The sequence below is a fragment of the Vanessa cardui genome, chromosome 12 (assembly GCF_905220365.1).
Source record: "Vanessa cardui chromosome 12, ilVanCard2.1, whole genome shotgun sequence".
Lineage (NCBI taxonomy): Eukaryota > Metazoa > Arthropoda > Insecta > Lepidoptera > Nymphalidae > Vanessa > Vanessa cardui.
The window spans coordinates 1,586,290-1,609,867 of NC_061134.1; the positions used below are offsets into that span (position 1 = coordinate 1,586,290).

Consider the following 23,578-nt stretch of genomic DNA (forward strand, 5'->3'; position numbering starts at 1 on the left):
CACCTGATGGAATGTGGTCACCATCACCCATAGACAATGACGCTGTAAGAAATATTAACTATTCCTTACATCGTCAATGTGCCACTAACCTTGGGAACTAAGATGTTATGTCCCTGGTGCCTGTAGTTACACTGGCTCACTCACCCTTCAAACACGGAACACATAGAATAACTGAGTGGGCGAGACAGGCTTGCACAAAGCCTTACCACCAAGTTTTATATAATATTTAGTTCTAAAAAGTTATACATGACCTGCATCTTAACAAAATAAAAGTTACGCTTAGTCTTGAAAATTAAAACATTATAATATCGATTAAGGAATGGAATCAGTTGTTTTAAACAATGAACGTGTTTGAACATCTGCATAAGTATTGAAAATTAATGCAGTGTGCGTAAAATAGATCTTCTCATAACACGAAACAGCATCTCAGATCTTGTTTATCAATAATCTGTTATTAATTATTTCTTATATAGAGTAGTAATTTAGAAAGAGATGTACATAACTTTACAACACATTAATAACTTCATTAATATTCTTTTAAGATTCGGCTTTACAATATTGTATAAAAAGGCTTACTTATTCCATTAAATAAACAATCTTTAAACAGGTATCTTCCTTAATAATAATATTAATTATCAAAAACAATCGCTACAATTCTGTAAATAATTTTACGAGTCAGTAAAAGCTTGATCATTTCAAGTGTCTGTCGTTAAAACTAGAAAGCAAGCGTTTTACGCGCAAGAAAGACCATTAATTCAGTTATTACATAAACAGTACACCATTTTATACTCTCATTATTCCGTTGATAGCAAACCTAAAACTGTATTGTTATATTTAAATTATTTATAAAATAAAATGGACGGGGTGAGTAAACGGCTCCCGTATGTTAATCTTTTTTGTTAACAATTTTTATATTACACATTACACTACATTTATTACATATTATATATACAAGGAGCTCTAGGGCAAATTTGTAATAGTGCCTTACTCATTGAAAAGTCATCAATTCAGATATTGACCATTGATAAATTAATAAACTAACCTAAATAATCTACCCAGCCTGTTTTGATAAAAACTTTTTAGCAACAGTCATTCAAATTTACAATATTTATGCATAACAATACTGAATATATATATATAAATATATATGAGACAACATCACATACATTACTCTGATCCCAATGTAAGTAGCTAAAGCACTGGTTTTATGGAAAATCAGATGTAACGACGGTACTATAAACACCCAGACCCAAGACAACATAGAAAACAAAATGATAATCTACATTGACTCGGCTGCGAATCGAACCCAGGACCTCAGATTGGCTTACCCATGAAAACCGGTGTACACACCACTCGACCACGGAGCTCGTCAACATATATACATATATATGTTTTAAAATTAATATTTAGTTATAATATAACAAAAAAAATGTTCGTAACTGGCATTTCAGACACAGATACACTGTTCAACTCACAAATCTTTACAACTATCTACTCTATCTCTATACTAATATCTATCTCTACACAATAAATAATAAAAGCGCTATCCGGCGTTTGTATGCTTCGATATTTTAAAATGCGCAACATATTTTATTGCGGGTTAGCATCGATCAATGGAGTGATTCAAGAGAATGATTTATATCTATAATACATACATATTAAACTACAGGAAAGCCAAGAATTTCCATCCGTTTTTTTTAATCCGGAAAAAACTTTTTTTATGTTTGTTATCCAATATAAAAGTTGTATATATATAGTGCAGTCAAATGGCCGCATGGCCGGCAGAAATATAAAATTTCACGTCACGGCTATACTTCGTATAATATTTCTTACCTAGCCGGGGGTAGGGAGTATGTTTGTACATATACAATAAATAACAATATTGTGAAAGAAAAATTGAAAAATATATGTCCAACATGAAAGCTTACTTCGTAGAAATAGAATAGATACTAAAATAAAAAAGGTTTTTATTTTGAATTTTAATACATAAATATTTAATTTAGTGTTCCAATATTTAGAATTTTCGAAATTAAACTATCAAGATATAATAGATATCGCTGGTATAGTTGTGATAGATCAAACACTGTTAAAGATTTAAAATAGATATCCGCTGTAACTAAAACTATACCTTCTCTGAGGTATTTTTTATATACATCGAGAGCAAAATTAACTTTATTCTAAAAGACTTTTTAAATTTAATGAAACCTTCTAAATGTGTACTACCAAGAAGTATCAGCAAAAAACTCAGTATTTGTATTTTCATGTACAATTAAATTTACATCTCCTTGTACTGAACTTTGTTGCACCCAATAGCATGACTCATTTATTCATATTTCATGATTTAATTTTATTACATGAACTGTAACTTTATTTATGTAAAATAATCTTTACGGCGCTGCATATTGTGAGATCAAAGATGTTAAAAGGATCTTTGAAACGTTACGAGTTCCACGTGAAACGTGAACCCTTATTTTATGTTCCCTGTGTCTATATTTACATTGGCTCTTAATTTCAAATATTTCCATTGGAACACAACGAAATAAACAGTTCGCTTGCGACCATGACAGGTGCAGCGACGTAACGGCGAACGAAATTGGGATGTGACTGCGGGTAAACCTTGAAAATTGATAATATGGAACGTGAAAATTTAACTGTAAACAATAAGTTTTTCTCTCAAATTTTATATAAAAATATATTTCGTATTTTATTAATTAATTTACAATAACTATTAATAGTTCCTAATAAAACAATATAATATAGATTCTCCATCTAATCTGATATCCATCTAATGGAAATCTTAAACGGAATGTAGCTTGTATTTGACGCTATAAAAGTTGAAAAACAAAATGAAATTTACAAAAACAAAAGAACATCCTAAGGATTATTGATCAAATTATTTTTAAACCCATTTACTGTTATATTACACACGGAAATAGCATAACATAGTCCACGTATTAATTATTAAGATAATAATTACATATTGACCTTGAGTGACAGTTTTAGACACGTCGTTATGTGCGAGATTGATAACGCTGATAAATGTACCGGGGGACGACTTCGATACTAATCTCAGTTATGGTAAACAATATAAAAGAAATGTGAAAGAATCCTTAGCGAGTCAAATTTAACATTCTGGAAGTACTGGTAGTTGGATTTATGGAATCCAGAATCCAGATTGATTAAGTACTACTACGTACAAAATATAGTAATAGATAGATACACTACATTTAATGTTAGAGTATCATCTATATATACAGCTGAAGTTGGTTTGTTTGTACGCAATATTTTCTATCATAATTGCAATGCAGTGTAATACGTAATAACCAGAGCAGACACTGTAATAATGCTTCGTATGACGCATAATTATACTGTTGACAATTCTAAACACTTTTATAACAAAAAATCAGTAAATTCTGTTTATTTCTAACCCTTTTAAAGATTGATATAAATTAGGTTTTTTATGTCACAATTAAACTGAGAGGGATTAGTGGCACCAACGATTCTTATAGACGACGAGAAGATGAAGCCTTTAGCCGACAGTGAGGCAAAATGACAGAATTTTTTATACTTCAAATAAACGTTGAATATTGTAGTACATATATAATTTTATTTAAGATTATTACGATACTAAGGAAGATTCAGGAGCAACCCCGCGCGCATACTTTTTGTTTGATTTTATATTGAAGAGCAAGAATCAACTATTTGAGAAAATGTATCGATGTGAGAAACCAATTTGATGATTATAGAAATAATATAAAAGCAATACATAATATGTCTGTATAAATTAAAATTAATAGGTGGTGAAGAGGGGACACGGAGTCATGCCGTTCGCTGTCACGTTAACTCGTATTCCGATTTTTAACAAGCCAACAGTGTGTAACTGTCGAAAGTTCGATAATAACAATTATATTTTCGGGTATTGTAAGGAGTTCTATATCATTTAATTTTTACATAGTAGGTATAAAACAAAGCAGCTTACTTGTTTGTCCCTATGTATGCTTAGAGCTTTAAAATTACGCAACGGATTTTCACGCGGTTTTGTATATAATACGTGGACAATATAGTAATGAAATAGTAATAATTTTAGAAGATTCTAATGTAAATAAACAAATAAAGTATCATTATTGCATCCCTGTGAAGCCGGGGGGGGGGGGGGTCGCTAGTTAATAATATGTTTGCGATAAAATCATTCATTTTTTTATTACTACGTGTAGGATGGTTGTTTACTCAGGCATTGAGTGTTTTTAACAAGCCTTAACACAACGTTAAAAGATTTTCTGAACCTTGCCTTTTTAAATATCGTATCATTAGCAAGTATGGAAGAAGCCCTACCTTTGAGATGGCAATGGTAACAAACGGCTGAACAGATATTTGATTATAATAATTATTACGTTTCTAGTTTACTTTTTTATAGATAATGACGTACTTCTAGTTATCTCGACATTTCTTTGAAGCGACGATAGTATGTTTGATCGTTACTTTGAAATATAATTCCAATTCTATGTTAAATAAACGAAACAGTTGTTTTTCTACACTCGGTAAATTATGAATGTATGTTGTAACTAAAACTTGTTATAAAAATTACATTATAGTATGTTATAATTTTTATGACCGTTTCATAAGTGCGTATTCATAATTTCGAAATATTATTAAATTTTAACGAATATCAGTAGTTACTCTATTCATCGAACTACATTCCATGTTGTTAGTTTAATGAGATATAATTAAATCATTATTAATTCGACAAGATTAACGAATATCTACTAGCTTTACGAGTATAATAAAGTTTGAAAGACTAATTAATAAAAATCAATAATTAATAACAAACATAGACGTGTGTCAGTCAGGAGAACGTTAAAGATGTAAGATACAATTTTTAAAATGATTATCACCTTTATTTTATCTATTGATTTATGTTTTATTTTTGACTACAATTGTTTTAATAAAATTGGCATTGTGGTACAATAAATTAGCTTTGCCATTTGATAATGTTGCTACAATGATCGATTACGAATCGTTTATTTATCATTTCAGCAACAGTAAACAGAAAATAGATAATAAGATAGGTATATATCTATCCTAATCTCTAAGTTAAGATTTTTTGTATTAGATTATTATAGTAATAAAGGAAATACACACAATATCCAAATGTAATATGTGTTTGGCCACTTCTTTCTCTTTTTTTTTTTGACAGCATTGTGAACTCAATAACTATTTAAAAATATTTTAATTACATCTCCTTAATCCATAAATTTTGTAAATTCGAATTCAGATAAATACCGCTGAATTTCATGTCTTTAATTTGTGCTAATATCTGACTCTTGGTGGTTCCTTTTCAGGCGAGTTACTACAAATCCCTATCACCAAGTAAAATGAAAGGAGTAAGTCCATTATTTTATAATTCTATTAATTAAGGAGCTACAGTCAATTTTTCGTTTTCATTTGCTATTTAATAAGACTGCCTATTTGTATAGTTGTTTGTATATATATTTACATTTATATATTTATTTATAAGTAATAATATATTATGTACTAATTGTTTCTAGCCTTGACATTTTATTTATAGTTATTAAAATTGTATGTTGATATTAGTATTATTATAACTAGTATTACTTGTGATTTAATTTAAATGTAATCCAGGCGAAATTGCCTTAAGAAAATGCAACTAAAAAAATAATATTATGATCTACGTGTAATCTAAAATCACAGCGCCGATGTCAAATAGTGATGTTTCCTCTGGTCCATGTTATTAGGAAACGTGTTTTCCTAAGTTGGAATACTGTTCATATGGCTATTTAGAAGCGAGGTGTAACTAACTACTTTGCCTCTAGATAGTTTCTGAACTGTCGCGCTGCCAAACTGCATCAACTTCAATGAAGATTTATGTGTATGAAGATTTATGTATTTAGTGTGTGTGTGTGTTCAATAGAGTAGTCGGCAGTTAAGAGGCTATCTAGAGGCGAGGTGTGATTATCAACTTTGCCTCTAGATAGTTTCTGATCTTTCGTGCTACCAATCTGCTTGTAGTTCGACAAAGATATGAACTTTAACTGACATTTTTATAGAAGTATCTAAAACGTGCTGGAGTACTCATTACAGTGCCCGGCAGTTAAGAGGCTATCTAGAGGCGAGGTGTGACTATCGACTTTGCCTCTAGATAGTTTCTGATCTTTCGTGCTACCAATCTGCTTGTTGTAAGACGAAGATATAAACTTTAACTGTCTTTTTTTATAGAGGTATCTAAAACGTGCTGGAGTGCTCATCACAGTGGCCGGCAGTTAAGAGGCTATCTAGAGGCGAGGTGTGACTATCGACTTTGCCTCTAGATAGTTTCTGATCTTTCGTGCTACCAATCTGCTTGTAGTTCGACGAAGATATAAACTTTAACTGTCTTTTTTTATAGAAGTATCTAAAACGTGCTGGAGTGCTCATCACAGTGGCCGGCAGTTGAGAGGCTATCTAGAGGCGAGGTGTGACTATCGACTTTGCCTCTAGATAGTTTCTGAGCTTTCGTGCTACCAATCTGCTTGTAGTTCGACAAAGATGTAAATTTTATTTGACATGTTTCACAGATGTATCCGAAACGCGCTGGAGTGCTCGCCTGGGCAGCCGACGGTTGAGAGGCTATCTAGAGGCGAGGTGTGGCTATCGACTTTGCCTCTAGATAGTTTCTGACCTTTCGTGCTTCCAATCTGCTGTGTTCAATGAAGATGAAAACGGTAATTAACATTTTTCACAGATGCGATAAAAACGCACTTATAGTAGACGGCAGTTTAGAGGCTATCTAGAGGCGAGGTGTGACTATCGACTTTGCCTCTAGATAGTTTCTGAAATGTCATCCTAACAAACTACACATGAATCGATGGGTTTGTTTATTTTAAATGTGCTGGAGTCATCGACATAGTAGACGGCAGTTTAGAGGCTATCTAGAGGCGAGGTGTGACTATCGACTTTGCCTCTAGATAGTTTCTGATCTTTCGTGCTACCAATCTGCTTGTAGTTCGACGAAGATATAAACTTTAACTGTCTTTTTTTATAGAAGTATCTAAAACGTGCTGGAGTGCTCATCACAGTGGCCGGCAGTTGAGAGGCTGTCTAGATGCGAGGTGTGGCTATCGACTTTGCCTCTAGATAGTTTCTGAGATTTCGTGCTACCAATCAGCTTGTAAGTTATAGTATAAACTTCTGTTGTCATTTTTCACGGTTGTATTTAAAACGCACTAATAGTAATCGGCAGTTTAGAGGATATCTAGAGGCGAGGTGTGATTATCAATTTTGCCTCTAGATAGTTTCTGACATTTCTTGCTAACAATCTGCTTGTAGTTCGACGAAGATGTAAATGTTATTTGACATGTTGCACAGATGTATCCGAAACGCGCTGGAGTGCTAGCCACAGTAGCCAACAGTTGAGAGGCTATTTAGAGGCGAGGTGTAGCTATCGACTTTGCCTCTAGATAGTTTCTGACCTTTTGTGCTACCAATCTGCTTTGTTCGATGATGATGAAAACTTTAACTGACATTTTTTATAGAAGTATCTAAAGCGTGCTGGAGTGCTCATCACAGTGGCCGGCAGTTGAGAGGCTATCTAGAGGCGAGGTGTGACTATCGACTTTGCCTCTAGATAGTTTCTGAGCTTTCGTGCTACCAATCTGCTTGTAGTTCGACAAAGATCTAAATTTTATTTAACATGTTTCACAGATGTACCCGAAACGCGCTGGAAGGCTCGCCACAGTAGCCGACAGTTGAGAGGCTATTTAGAGGCGAGGTGTGTCTATTGACTTTGCCTCTAGATAGTTTCTGACCTTTCTTGCTATCAATCGGCTATGTTCAATGAAGATGAAAACTGTAATTGACATTTTTCACAGATGTGATAAAAACGCACTTATAGTAGACGACAGTTTAGAGGCTATCTAGAGGCGAGGTGTGACCATCGACTTTGCCTCTAGATAGTTTCTGAGATTTCGTGCTACCAATCAGCTTGTAGGTCGACGAAGATGTAAACTTTAACTGTTATTTTCCATAGAAGTATTTAAAACGCGCTGGAGTTCTCGCTACAGTAGCCGGCAGTTGAGAGACTATCTAGAGACAAGGTGTGACTATCGACTTTGCCTCTAGATAGTTTCTGATCTTTCGTACTACTAATTTGCCTATAGTTCCACGAACTTTTAATTGTAATGTGGTATTTTTTACAGATGTATTTCAAATACGTGGAAGTGCTCGCCACAGTAGCCGGTAGTTGAGAGGCTATCTAGAGGCGAGGTGTGACTATTGACTTTGCCTCTAGATAGTTTCTGATCTTTCGTGTTACTAATTTGCCTATAGTTCGACGAAGTTTTAATTTTAATGTGGTATTTTTTACAGATGGATTCGAAATGCGCTTGAATGCTCGCCATAGTAGCCGGCAGTTGAGAGGCTATCTAGAGACGAGGTGTGACTATCGACTTTGCCTCTAGATAGTTTCTGAGCTTTCGTGCTACCAATCTGCTTGTAAGTCGACGAAGATATAAACTTCTGTTGTAATTTTTCACAGTTGTGATAAAACGCACTTACAGTAGACGACAATTTAGGTGTTATCTAGAGGCAAGGTGTGATTACCAACTTTGCCTCTAGATAGTTTCTGGGATTTCGTGTTACCAATCTGCTTGTAGTTCGACAAAGATGTATAAACTCTATTTATCATTTTTCAAAGAAGTACCTAAAACACGCTGGATTGATCGCCATAGTAGCCGGCAGTTGAGAGGCTATCTAGAGGCGAGGTGTGACTATCGACTTTGCCTCTAGATAGTTTCTGAGCTTTCATGCTACCAGTCTGCTTGTAAGTCGACGAAGATATAAATTTTATTTGACATGTTTCACAGATGTATCCAAAACGCGCTGGAGTGCTCGCTACAGTAGCCGGCAGTTTAGAGGCTATCTAGAGGCGAGGTGTGACTATCGACTTTGCCTCTAGATAGTTTCTGAGCTTTCATGCTACCAGTCTGCTTGTAAGTCGACGAAGATATAAATTTTATTTGACATGTTTCACAGATGTATCCAAAACGCGCTGGAGTGCTCGCTACAGTAGCCGGCAGTTTAGAGGCTATCTAGAGGCGAGGTGTGACTATCGACTTTGCCTCTAGATAGTTTCTGATCTTTCGTGTTACTAATTTGCCTATAGTTCTACGAAGTTTTAATTTTAATGTGGTATTTTTTACAGGTGTATTCGAAATGCGCTTGAATGCTCGCCATATTAGCCGGCAGTTGAGAGGCTATCTAGAGGCGAGGTGTGACTATCGACTTTGCCTCTAGATAGTTTCTGATATTTCGTGCTACCAATCTACTTGTACGATGAAGATATAAACTTTAACTGACATTCTTTATAGAAGTGTCTAAAACGTGCTGGAGTGCTTATCACAGTGGCCGGCAGTTGAGAGGCTATCTAGAGGCGAGGTGTGACTATCGACTTTGCCTCTAGATAGTTTCTGAGCTTTCGTGCTACCAATCTGCTTGTAGTTCGACAAAGATGTAAATTTTATTTGACATGTTTCACAGATGTATCCGAATCGCGCTGGTGTGCTCGCTACAGTTTCCGGCAGTTAAGAGGCTATCTAGAGGCGAGGTGTGATTATCAACTTTGCCTCTAGATAGTTTCTGAACTTTCGTGTTACAAATCTGCATAAAGTTCGACGAGGATATTTAATGTGATATTTTTCACCGATGTATTTGGAACCCGCTGGAGTGCTCGCTACAGTAGCCGGCAGTTGAGGGGCTATCTAGAGGCGAGGTGTGGCTATCGACTTTGCCTCTAGATAGTTTCTGAGCTGTCGTGCTATCAATCTGCATATGACATGCGACGAAGATTTGTACTTGAAACTCTCACATTTTTGTCAGATATATTTGAAATATTCTGGAGCGCTCGCTGTAGTAGTCGGAGGTTAGGGGGACTATTTAGACGTGAGGTGTGACTATCGACTTTGCCTCTAGATAGTTTCTGAACTGTCGTTCTACTAATCTGCATCTCGCTCAAAGAAGATTTATACATTACCTTGCAAATTTTTATTTATATAATTGATGTGTGCCGATTTCAGCACTATAATTGGTAAGTAGTGAGTATATGCTCACTGTTGTAGTGGATAATTGAGAGGCTATTTAAAGGCGAGGTGTGACTATCGACTTTGCCTCTAGATAGTTTCTGAAATGTCATCCTAACAAACTACATATGAATCGATGGGTTTGTTTATTTTAAATGTGCTGGAGTCATCGACTAGTAGACGGCAGTTAAGAGGCTATTTAGAGGCAAGGTGTGATTATTCACTTTGCCTCTAGATAGTTTCTGAAATGTCATGCTACTAAACTACATATAAAACAATGAAGATGATTACTTTTAATGTGTTGAAATCAACGACTTAGTATACGGCAGTTAAGAGGCTATTTAGGGGCGAGGTGTGACTATCGACTTTGCCTCTAGATAGTTTCTGAAATGTCATGCTACTAAACTACATATAAAACAATGAAGATGATTACTTTTAATGTGTTGAAGTCAACGACTTAGTATACGGCAATTAAGAGGCTATTTAGGGGCGAGGTGTGACTATCGACTTTGCCTCTAGATAGTTTCTGAAATGTCATGCTACTAAACTACATATAAAACAATGAAGATGATTACTTTTAATGTGTTGGAGTCATGTACTTCGAAGTCGGCAGTTGAGAGACTATTTAGAGGCGAGGTGTGACTATCCACTTTGCCTCTAGATAGTTTCCTGGCTTTCGATTTTTAATCTACGTCTACGGGACCTTCTCTCCGGAGTATATTAAAGTTTGCTTATAAAAATAACAATTTTAATAATTCGTTTACATTGGAATGTTGTGTTGTCATCATTATCATCATCGTCATCATCATCAGTCTCGTTGGTTTACATCGAACCCGAAGTCCTGGATTCATATTTCCTTTAATACTAGCTATACCACCAAATGTGTTACTATTAGAATAATCAAACCGAGAGCTGTTAGTATCTTCTCAAGTAAATTTTTTTTGGAGTTTAAGAATCAATTGAAAGTGAAAATTTACTTAATAATAACTGCATGGGAACTGCTTTCGAATTATCAGCACTTGAGTCGGAAGTTTAGAAAATATCTAAGGGCAACGTGTTACTATTTACTTTGCCTCTAGATAGTTTCTTGATTTTCGACCTACAGAACTGCGATCGACTAAAATTCTGTCAAAGTTTATTGTGCTCAACTTAACGAAGAAGATTTTAATTTTTAAACACCATATATACAAACAATTGGTTTTAAATTTATTATTTAATTCTTAATAACAGATTAAATAATAGAGTTTATAAAGGTCAAAAATACAGGATAAATAATTGTTTGCTTAAAGGCCTACATAGGCCCAAAAGGCGGGCCCTTATGGAAGTTGAAGACAGAGAACAGGAGGAGGCCTTTGGAGAGGTCTATGATCACAATTGGTCAACGAGAAGATGGATGAGGTAATGAGGCTTTGGCCGAGAACTAAGAAACTATATGAGAGCAACGTCTGCACATCAAATCTGCCTTCAGATAGCTTCTTTTGCTTCGTCCTGTGAACCTAATCTACGGTTGTCAAAAGTAGTACTTAATTATATTATAATGCAATAATCGCACTTGTATGTATATATCCTTACATAGTATAAAACAAAGTCTATATATGCTCAGATCTTTAAAATTACGTAACGGATTTTGATGCTGTTTTTTTAATAGATAGATTAATTCAAGAGGAAGGTTTATATGTATCATACATAATATAGTACATATCACTTTAGAAATTTAAAATACTGATAATTTTAGAGGTTTCTTAAGTAATGTCGTAAAAAAAACTTAAATGATGAACAACTTACGCTAGTAATTATAATAAAAATAAGGTCACTAGTAAGCATATACAAATATTAATGCATTCCATAAATACGTAATAGATTTTACAAGTTTTGGATGTTGTTGTGTAAAAAAAATGTTTAAATTGTTAGCAATAAAAACTATTTTGTTACTATTTTATCTGATGCAGCTTTTAAGATTTTAAGTTCATTATTATTATAATATAGTATAGCGTACCGAGTAAAATAATTTATTATATAACACATAATATTATAACCTTGAATGGTTTTACATCTAGTTAAGTATCATAAATAGTCCATTTAATACTTTGATATTGACTTAATTACTGCTAAGTTTTATGGAAATACTATTGTATAATATTGGCGATTACGCATTATGAGTCATTTTGACCGACTTAGAAAAATATTGTTTATTTTAATGTGTTTTTGTATGTTCAGATACGACTCTGTTGTCTATGAACCGATTTGATGATTATGATAAACGGTACCATCTTAGATATTAAATATTAATAATATTTCTAGTTTCTTCTTAATTCTTAATATAACTTACTATAAATATGTACATATTGTGCTTTAAGCAATTGCCAGCTTTGTAGCTGTTAGATAAGAGACGTCTTGAGAGACAATAGATTATTGTCTTTTCTGCCTCTGGATAGTTTCAGATAAGCTGTGCTAGAGTAAGTGTCCTAGTAATGGGTTCTAGTAAACCTATTCCGTGTCTACGCAGTCTGAGCGGTATCATGTCATTATCAGCTCAGTTCAGATTACTAAACTCTTACGAATGAGTGATTTATGACTTTTTGTTAAACAATGTGTATATCTCTGTACGTGTGGTTTTTGGACGTCATTTAAATATGGAATATTTAATATGATATTTTTCCGCAAATATGTACTAAAAATAAAAAAAATCTACTTTTACTGGATTCCATAACTTCTACTAAATAATATAAAATGGATTTTAAAAACCAGTCAAATAGCCTATTGGAAGGAGTTCAGCTACAACGCCAACGGATTTAGTCTGGTAACGAGTCTGTAACACATTAAACATATATATATATATTAGTCTAATAATAGCATTGCATGCTGCATAATGTATTACATGATGTGCTAACAGATCATAAAACCATATTAAGAATTTATGGCGATACCTTATTTAGGAGTGTCAGTACACATATTTTACGAGTACTAATAGGAAATTATATTTTTATGAGCTACGTGATTGTAGTTTGTTTTTGTATTTGATTTCCTATTAAGTCATTAATTAAATACTTTGTATAGATTGAAACGCATATATTATTATTTAAACTATTTTTTGCTTCACTCAGATGGTTCGATACAGCAAATATTATACATATTATTGAAAATAATATTAATTCTATTGTCGTCATCAGCTTCATTACAATACTATTACAATACTTTGTACATATAGTCGAGATTTAGTTTGAATTAAGTGCTATAAAACAGATTTTAAACAATATGTAATGTAAGTTAATTCAATAAAATAAGCCTGTATACCAATGATATTCTAATAAACAGATATATTATATCCATACTAAACAATAGAAAAAAGTGTGCCGCGCCGGAGACCGTTTATTAAAATAAACAGTCAAATTTCGTTACAAGTAAAAAGGATAGCTTGATAAAAACAGTAAGTAAAAGGTATAACTAGATGTTTTAATTACGCACAACGTATTACTACGTAATTATGATGTATTATAACGTATTACTATGTAAAACGACTAAAGGCAAACGTCCCAATTGGGACGTTTTCTAGTCTTCACTTTTTGCGCGTTAATAACATATCTGTTTACTAGAACATCATTGCTGTAGACTGTTGACCTGGAAACTTTTATTTTCAACGTCTTGTTTCCGTGTCTTTGCTGTAACTTTTGAAGATTTTATGATGTTGATGTCTATTATGTAGTACTAGCTATGTTTCTTTACATGTATAACTATTTAAAAAATATGAATTTAATAGTCATTAATTTGATTATACATTTGTAACAATATTTCAACGATTATTTTAGCGTGGTAGGTAGTGGTAGTAGGAAGTATTTGAGCTCAAAATAATAAAGCTCTTATGTATTATTATACTCATTTTCTATTGATTCATAAATCTAATTAAATAGTCAAATAATAATTAATTATAATTGTATTGCAATAATAATTATTATTTTTTAAAAAATATCTGTGTTTTTACTTAAATCTTTAAATTTGTATACATTTTGCATTGACTTTACCTAACAAAGAAATTGTTAATTGTTTTTGTGATGAGAATGTGCTGTGTATTCCAACGCCAAAAAGTTATTCATTATTATTTCAATCTACTCTAAGGCTCACAAATTAGGAAATAAATATTCATAAACAATATGTGTTTTAATTTCCTTCCCAATATTCAGTAAATTCTATTAATATTATAAATAGTATCTTTGCCTGTCAGTTTTTTTGTTATGCTTTAAAGGTTTGATTTTGAAATCTATGGGTGGATATAGACTAACTTATTTTTTAATTCACATCTGAGAATAAAAACTTGTATGCAAATTTTGCGTTCTGAAGATGAAAATATACAAATGATTGGTAAGCTACTAAAAACTCGCTGAATAAAGTAATGGGGTAGTACAAGGGATTAAATATAGCCCGTAGACCCCGTATGGTACTGCCATACTTTTTCAAGATAGAAATAATAAAATTTTGCCAATAAACAAAAAAACAAACAAAAAGTTTTTGATCATTTCAACTAAATGGAAGGAGAATGAAAATCATTAAAATATGCAATCTTAACTTTTTCAATAGTGTAGTAAGTAGTATAATTTATTTATTGATGTTAGTATTTATGTACATATTTTAGAGTAACGTGATTTAACCATTTTTGTGAACGTCACTCCAAAATGATTATAACAGGTTTAGAACTTGGATGTAAGTTAGTATGACATCACAATATATATTTTAATAAATAAAAATTCTGATAATATAATAACAGAAACTAACGTTTAAAAAATAAGTATTTTTACGAAGCGTGTAATCAATTTGTACACCGAATTGTATGTTACATTTTAGGAGAAGAGATGACTAATTTTTTTATTAGTTGTTACCAAAAAATCTGAGTTTTATTTACGTGATTAATAAACGTGATGTTTTACAATACTCCAACGTGATTCATTGAACTTTTTCAAGAGATCGTGCACAGACAACTGGCGTACCGAATGGAATGTATGCCAGAATTGTTTATTGAAATTTAATTTTGACATGAACGTGCCAGTTCTGTAAAATGTTGAAGCTAAAATAATAAAATAAAGCTGAGTTGATAATTTGGGTTTTTTTATGAATACTAACCTCTACGTCACGTTCAAGGTTCGTAAAATGTTAATAATGAAAGTAATTAAAAAATAAATCCGCAATCGATAAGTAGTGCCGCACCATCAGATTCCATCAGAGTCTCCACCGAACGATGCTAGCTGAGTTGCCATAGACAATGTTAAGTAATTCTGACAGTGACGACAATTATTTAATAGTTCCACGAAGGTTTTATTTTTTATCCTTATTGACGAACACTTAATTTTTTAATATATTTTGTTATTGTAATTAGCTTATTAAATTAGATTAGATTAGTGTTATTAAAATACGCCTAGATCTACTGTGACCACAGTAGAACTAGGCGTATTTTAAAATTGTCACTTTATATAATTTGAAAATGTTAAGTTTGTGGTTCTGTTGGTAAATGTACAAACAGCTAAATATTTATTTCGTATGTTAACCATTTCTAACTTAGGTGTAGCCCTCATCAAAGAAAATTTTGCGCTTATTTCAGAATTTTATTTGAAAGTTTGTGAATTTTAATACACATTTTTCCTGGTCCGTACGATTATTATTGTCGTACCAACTATTATCAAAGGCGGCACAACTTTGTGCGTTATCGTTAAATTATAAGTGTAGTAATCCGTCAGCCACGATGTGACAACATAGAATTTATTGCTAAAATAAACAAACGTTTTAAAATTGTCTAGTGCGCAATAAAACGAGGGCCATATGATAACTGGTTAGAATGTCACAATTATGCGATGTTGAAGGGGTCACAATTTGTGTTTGAGACCCTATCACGTCAGTAATAGATTTTTACGAAAATAGGTGTGTAAATAATACCTACATCTGTTTGTCAATACCACCGATAAAATTTTTATTCAAAGAGGTATAGTAAGTCCATAATAAAAAAATTTTTTAGACAATTTTAAGCGAATTATTTAGAAGACATCTTTTGGGGCCAAGGGACTGCGCGGCGGAGGTAAGTTTACTTACCAGATAGAAAAAAAAGAAACTAATAATGTCGTATTATTATCAGGTATCGTATCAGGGTTGTAAGAAGAAAGAAATTTAAATGAAATCGACTCAAATGGTATTTACAACTTTTCCTGTTTCTATAAGATTCATCTGGTATTATTATTTAAAAAAATATAAGCTCTTGTAAAAAAGACATTGATAAATAACTCAATACAAGATTATATTAAAGATAAAAAAAGTGAACTTAATACCTAATATATGCAAGATATATAAAATTGTACTAAACTGACAAACTGAGTTAATAAAATGGTGAAAAATAAGTGAGTTTTTTGCCGGTTCTTCTCATCAGAATCTACTTTCCGGAGCGATAGTTTACATTTAATTCAACACTGTAACATTACGATTCAAAAGTTTTTTGAGCCTATTTTCATAAAGAATATTTTGTTATTTATTTTGTTACACCGCCGCGAAAATGAGTCGGAAAATACATGTCAGAAAAGAAACTTGTAAGACCATTCTAACGGTGATAGAGGCATAAGTTAGAAATGTATACAACAACGTAACATTGTAATATCAGTTAATTTTGTACAATATGCAATTGTATTTGATTGGTATCAATATAGCAATTACGATTACCCATGGAAAGCACTGGTCTTCTTTAATGTGTCTTTATACCTATGAAACCTATACATAGAATTGAAATGACTTTTTTTTTTATGGTATAGGTTGGTGGACGAGCAGATGGGCCACCTGATGGTAAGTGGTCACCATCACCCATAGACAATGACGCTGTAAGAAATATTAACTATTCCTTACATCGTCAATGTGCCACCAACCTTGGGAACTAAGTTGTTATGTCCCTTGTGCCTGCAGTTACACTGGCTCACTCACCCTTCAGACAATACTGAGTACTGTTATTTGGCGGTAGAATAACTGATGAGTGGGTACCTACCCAGACGGGCTTGCACAAAGCCCTACCACCAAGTGAAGTGACTGTTTATAATGAATGATTCTTAAGTCTATTTGGAAAAGGATATTATTAAAATGGTTTTTTTTTTCATAGACTCAGACTTATTAGACCTATCGCATAAAAAAAAGAAAAATGACAAAAATTAAATGTTTAGGTCTGTAGAAATTATACAAAAAAACTCTGCGTACTTATCAATAATCATTTCAAGAAAAGTAAGACAGCTACACACACATACTACATAGACGTCTCGATTAATTTATAAAAGACTATTAAATACCTATAAAATAAATAAACCATACTCTGACAGAATAGTGGCAACTGGCAGCTCTAATATTAACCATTTCTTATATCTTTCTATACTCGTAAAAGTATGAACATTAATGTAAACAAAATCCGGCCGATTCTCTCGTATAAAAATACTTACAAGTGGGCTTTTCAAACTATAAATAAAACACAATTAAAGTCTAATACAAGAGGAATATTTTACGTTGTTTGTTTTTCTTAAAAGTCTTGACATGAAACTTGCTCGAACACGTGTTTAAAAACACCTACAGATCTACATAATAATTGTTATGTAGATCTGTAGGTGTTTTTATATATAATATGGGTGAATTGCGCATTCCTATTAGTATAATAATAATAACAATTTATCGATTCAATTTATATTAAATCAATTCAATACACTGTTTATTTATAAACATCTGTATACAACATTATCAATTGCAAATAATAACTCAAAAGCAAAAGGTCATAAAAATATATTGACTTTGTTAATCATCATCATCAGATAGGTAAGTCGATTACCGCTGTCTGTCCCTGTGTATGCTTTGACCTTTAAAATTACACAACGGATTTTGATGTGTTTTTTTTAATAGGTTGTAAACCTTAAAAAAAAATTCAAAACAGTCCGCGATTGTATATATCTCTTAGGGATAACCTACAATAACCATTTTTTATCATTTACCGGTGAGAAATAATGGCTTATATTCGAAGCGATTTTACGCAATACAGCATTAATCCTTATCCAATTGAGTACCTTAAATATATTATGCATTTAATATACATTAATATGGCCCCTTACAGCATGAATTTATATGAATATTTTCGAAGATATCACAGGACCAGGTTTGTATTGTCTAATGACAACAAGCTGTGAACATTGCGTATTAAAACATTCAGTAGTATAGTTAGTATCAGAATTGAACCCGTTCGAAACTCGGGCGGGTCGCTCGTATAATTATACATATAGCGAATAGTAATTTGTCTTATTTGAGTAAAAGACTAAAGGATATCTATTTACCATTTTATTAACCTTACTTAAAATAAACTAAATTAGATATAAAGTCAGCCAAAGATGGAATTTGACGTTGCTGCGTAATGGATTTACTTTCGCATTTATAATAATTAGTATAGATTTTATTGTCTACGAATAATAGTCAATACTCTTTTAATTATTGCGTTTCACTTATATTCATTACTCTACATTCTCAGATATTCAAAATATATATTTTTTAACATTAATATAACACATTGTGAAATAGTAAGAGATTTCATAAAGATTCCTTATTTTAAACGTAAAATGTATACTCAGGAGAGCCATGAGGAATCGTTATAGTTCCTGAGTGTGACAGTTAATGACTTTTAATCACTAATGGCGTTTATATGCGAACTAATGACCAATAAAAACTGTAACATACGAGTTGTTGATTGTAGGCGGATGTGTACTAATATAATTAGATTACCTAAGTGATAGGACAATGTATACTGTATTTGACTTTGTATTTTTTAAATGTTGAAAAAGAGTAACTATTGTGTTTCTTGCCGGTTCTTCTCGGTAGAAGCTACTTTTCGAACGGTGGTAGCTTCACTTAATTGTAAAATAACGATTCAAAAGTGCTTTTAAAAGCCTACTTGAATAAAGTTTATTTTAATTTTGATTTTTTGATTTATAAACTTTAAGGAGTAGATCATCATGGAAATAGCAAAGTTTGAAATTTTAAAAGTAATCCTTTGTAACACTCTAGCGTTTTTAAAAGTATTATTTACTATTTCACAATATATAAGATCAATGTCAACAGTAAGCTTTATTTCCCACATTTGATCTATAAAAGAGGTTGTATAATGAAGATAGTACAACGATTTTCGCGAAGTATTCACAATTATTAGTGTCTACCAAAATCTGTAGTAAAACCTATGTATATAAAAGCTAAATACCACTCAGTGATTAATAACGATATCTCAAAAACTATCACACTTGAAATTTAACCGGTTGGTTTCTTATAGGATCTATATATCCACTAAGAACGGATTCTATGGTACTCTAAGGGGGTAAAACGGGGTTTGGAAGTTTATGTTTTCTAAATTTCGCGCGGATAAAGTCGCAGGATCAGCTAATATAAATCCGAAAGTAGCTCTGCCTGTTATCTATTTACGTTTAAACTGCTGAACGCATTTAGATAAAATTTGTTATGGAGATAGTTTCAGTCAGTCAAGTAAGGGGAAGGACCCAGACTTACATTTTTAAGTCACTCCTCGAGAGGGTAAAATATTGCGTTTGTGTACTTTAAGTTTAGTAAAGTTTTATAAATTTGCGGTTTAAGCGGCAGGTTCTTTTCATAAAAATATTAAAGAGAACGTATCTTTTTTGTTCTTTGCTTAATACACATATACTATAAACATCATATAATACCCCTATTTTGATAGCATTTTTGAATTAATTAATATAAATCGTTACAGTGTTTATTTACATATAATATGCATACATTATCATATGCTTTTCGTATCAAAACACTTTGTGGAGAATAGACTGTATATGTATATGTTAATAATTATTTGGAGGAATAGTGCAAATCAATTATTGAAACGGGAAATAGCACAACAACAAGTGTCACCTCTGCTGACACCTGTAGATCCATTTTAGTACGTAGTATTATTGTTCGCCTAGAAAATCAGCATTGAGATTGAGAGAGGAAATGGTTCTATTATATTCATGGTACCATTCCTATTATACATTTCAAACTGAGTGTACAATGAAATTGAAATCGTCAATAAATGTTTTTATATATACTATACGAAACGTATTTATGCTTTAAGTATAACGTACATTAAAGTCTATGAAACAAACTGAATAATAAAACTCACCAAATAAAATGAGGCATGCCATTAAAATTTGACATTTTCTTCTCGAAAACATTTCAAGGGTTTTACTTAAAAACAAACTTAGTTTATTATTCACAATTTACACAGTTATTTCTTACGAACAGTCTTCATTATTAGTTTAATTATAAAACACAAATGACACTTTATTTTAAATCATATTTATAAAAATTAAACATATATAAATATTATTAGGACTTCTATCACTTGTCACAGAAACAAAACATATAATTTCGCTAATAAACAATACTTTGTATTTATTTCTATGTTACTAATTAGACTAATAAATATAGTGTAGTCGTATTTAGCGTTGAAGAGAAAAATGAAGACGCGTGCACTCGCTACAGAATTACGCGCCAAACTGATACCGGCTTACGATAGTTATTAATTGTTTGTGACTACGACGTTTTTTCAGAGGCTGAAACGGATCTTGAAACGCAGTGATACAGCCGTATCTATACTTATTAATAATTAATAAAGAAATTAACTATATCACAGTGTTTATTTATCTTAAACATATATATCTATATCTATCTTAAATATACGTTCCTTTTTTAGGTTTTATATAATTGACAATTGACAGGGCTTCCAATTAAAGATATATAGTAATATATGAATAAAATATTAAGCTGAAAATCCTTGTTTCAAACTCCAAGTTGGGTCGACGGAATAATATTGGGTTTTTCAATCCAAAAATTCTCAGAATAGCCTGGAATAAGCAAGTGGAAGTATGTACACAAGGGTTTGCACAAAGATCCATTATATACTCCTCAGTGGCGTAGCTATCGTAGGGCAGGTGGTGCAGTGCACCGGGGCCCCGGAGTTCAGGGGGCCCTCTCAACTAGACCTTAAGCGTCTGAAGCTAGAAAAACACGTCTCCGAGCACAAAATTTCTTATTTGGCATCTATAATTTTAAAAGGTAATTATTAGTTAAAGCGGGATGGGAAAGAGGGGGTGAGGACCCGATTATTTTTTATGCACCGGGGCCCTTAGTCACCTAGCTACGCCACTGATACTCCTAAGATATATTTATTTTAAGTTAATTATATAATTAGAAAAAAGTAATGCCTTTAAGTGATTACTTCTTAAAGTGAAGTGCAATTTATTAATCCATAAATAAATAGTCCGGTAAGATACATCAGCGATATTAATTGATGTGGATACGGCTCGCGTTGTTTGTTATCTTGCACGCAATAAAGTCTTATGAGCCGAGATGGCCCAGTGGTCAGAACACATGCATCTTAACCGATGATTTCAGGTTCAAACCCAGGCAAGCACCACTATATATATGTGCTTAATTTGTGTTCATAATTCATCTCGTGCTCGGCGGTGAAGGAAAACATCGTGAGGAAACCTGCACGTGTCTAATTTCATTGAAATTCTGCCACATGTGCATTCCACCAACCCGCATTGAAACAGCGTGGGGAATATGTTCCAAGCCATCTCCTTAATGGGAGATCTCCTTTACTTTAACATGGCTATATTTGGACAATATTTAACTTGAACCCCAAACTTTAATTATGAAATGTAATTTACAAAAAAAATATTCTAGAGTTTCTAATAAAGGTACCAGGTACAAGACCAATTATGACCCAGTGGTGTATATTACCCGCATATCATGTACTTAGAACTAAATATAACATAAATGAAGTGTAATAATTAGTAACAATCATTACATACATAGTAGGTATAAAAAAGCTTATCGCTATCTGTACCTACTTATGTATGCTTAGATCTTTAAAATAACAAACCGGATTGTAATTATTTTAGTTTATTTAATAGATAGATTGATTCAAGAGGAAGGTTTATATGTCTTAAAAAAGTCACTCAGAGATTCTATACTATATTTAATATCAGCATTGCACCCATGCGAAGCCGGAGCGCTAGTAATCTCATATTTCGTTACACTCCTCATTATTAGACGATGAACGCGATTGTTGCAAAGGTCAATAACATTCTTATCGATAGCATTGTTTATTTTAATTTCAAAACGATGTAACAAATGTCTATGACTATAAAAAATAAGTCTATGATTTTAAAAAAGTATAACAGCACTTTAGACCTCACTGTTAAGTTTTCACACACATTCATACTTTACGTACATCCGTACCTTGTATTGAGTTCCTATAAACAATAAAAATAAAAGTTTTAAATTTGGAAAATGACGTGGAATTATTTACGTCTACTTTTTAGATTAAGTAAACCGATTTTAACGCGTGCGAATTTAGCACCTGCGATAATGGATTCTATTATTATTTTGCAAATAATTTATGATAGTGTATTTAAACAACATATAAATCACAACGATGCGATCATCGTTGTACCAAATAGTATAAAAATTGAACAATTCTTTACAAAAATTGTATTACAGTCACTCGGGGTAACTTTAGCCCAGTCAGGACACTTTTTGTAGAAAATAATCGTTTTAATTTGTATACTGCTCTCCAAGTAATATAATATCAGTGGGATTGAACCATTGCTGTGTAAAATTTGCAACCGATTTTGATTTTAGTTAAATGCAGGCAAGGAAAATTTTGCGATTTTAGGCTGGGCCAAAGTTTTGCGGATACTTGGGTAACTTTGTACCATGTATGTCTGGATCTGGATTTCACTACGTATGTTTTAATTTCAGGATTATGGGTAACTTTAACCTCGTAATTTAGAGCTAGGAAGAAGCAAACTTACGCCATAGACAATAAAAACATAACAGAAAGGTTAGGGTTGCCATAAAATTAACTAAAAAATGTACATAAGTGTATTTTTTTACTGACCCTTGAGAAACAAGGTTTTTTAATAAAAAAAAAAAATTGTGCTTAAATCAACCTAAATCTAAAATTAGAAATACAATATCTTAGTAACAGGAGAAAACAAATACCTTAATCAACAGGAAATAACATAAGAAAGTAGTTGTGAAAGATGCTGAAACTTATAGGTTAATTTCCCCATTCCATGTATAAAAAGTCATCATGTATTTCGTAGTATCCCCTTTTTACAACTATTTGCTCATGATCTAAATACTTCACAACATCTTTTTTGTTACAATTCAGAAAATCAGGTTTAGATGGCCATTTCCACCCATCTGAAGCTTTTTGCATTACGGAAATCTTTAGGTTCTGTCCCAGGCTCTTGATGACCTTACCAGGAAACAGACACTCTTCGTAACTCACAATACAAAAAGATTCATTGCCCTGTTGACCTGTTTGATTGGTTGTATCTTTGTGTGGGCCAATGTTTTACTGAAGGCCAAAGTTACCCAGACTGACATTATGCCTTATACAGATAATTTTAAAAAGCTAACTACATATATTATATAGAGTTCTAAAAAGG

The 23,578-nt window shown here is 32.4% G+C and overlaps 1 protein-coding gene across 1 annotated transcript in view; it reads right to left on the reverse strand.

Moving 5' to 3' along the window:
* Positions 1–20,600, reverse strand: part of LOC124534377 (lutropin-choriogonadotropic hormone receptor-like) — a 37,519-nt gene extending 16,919 nt beyond the window's left edge. Inside the window, exon 1 of the mRNA XM_047110181.1 lies at positions 20,236–20,600. Coding sequence (XP_046966137.1) covers positions 20,236–20,287 — 52 coding nt within the window. The 5' untranslated portion in view covers positions 20,288–20,600. The remainder of the gene's footprint in view (positions 1–20,235) is intronic.
* Between the last annotated feature and the right edge of the window lie 2,978 nt (positions 20,601–23,578).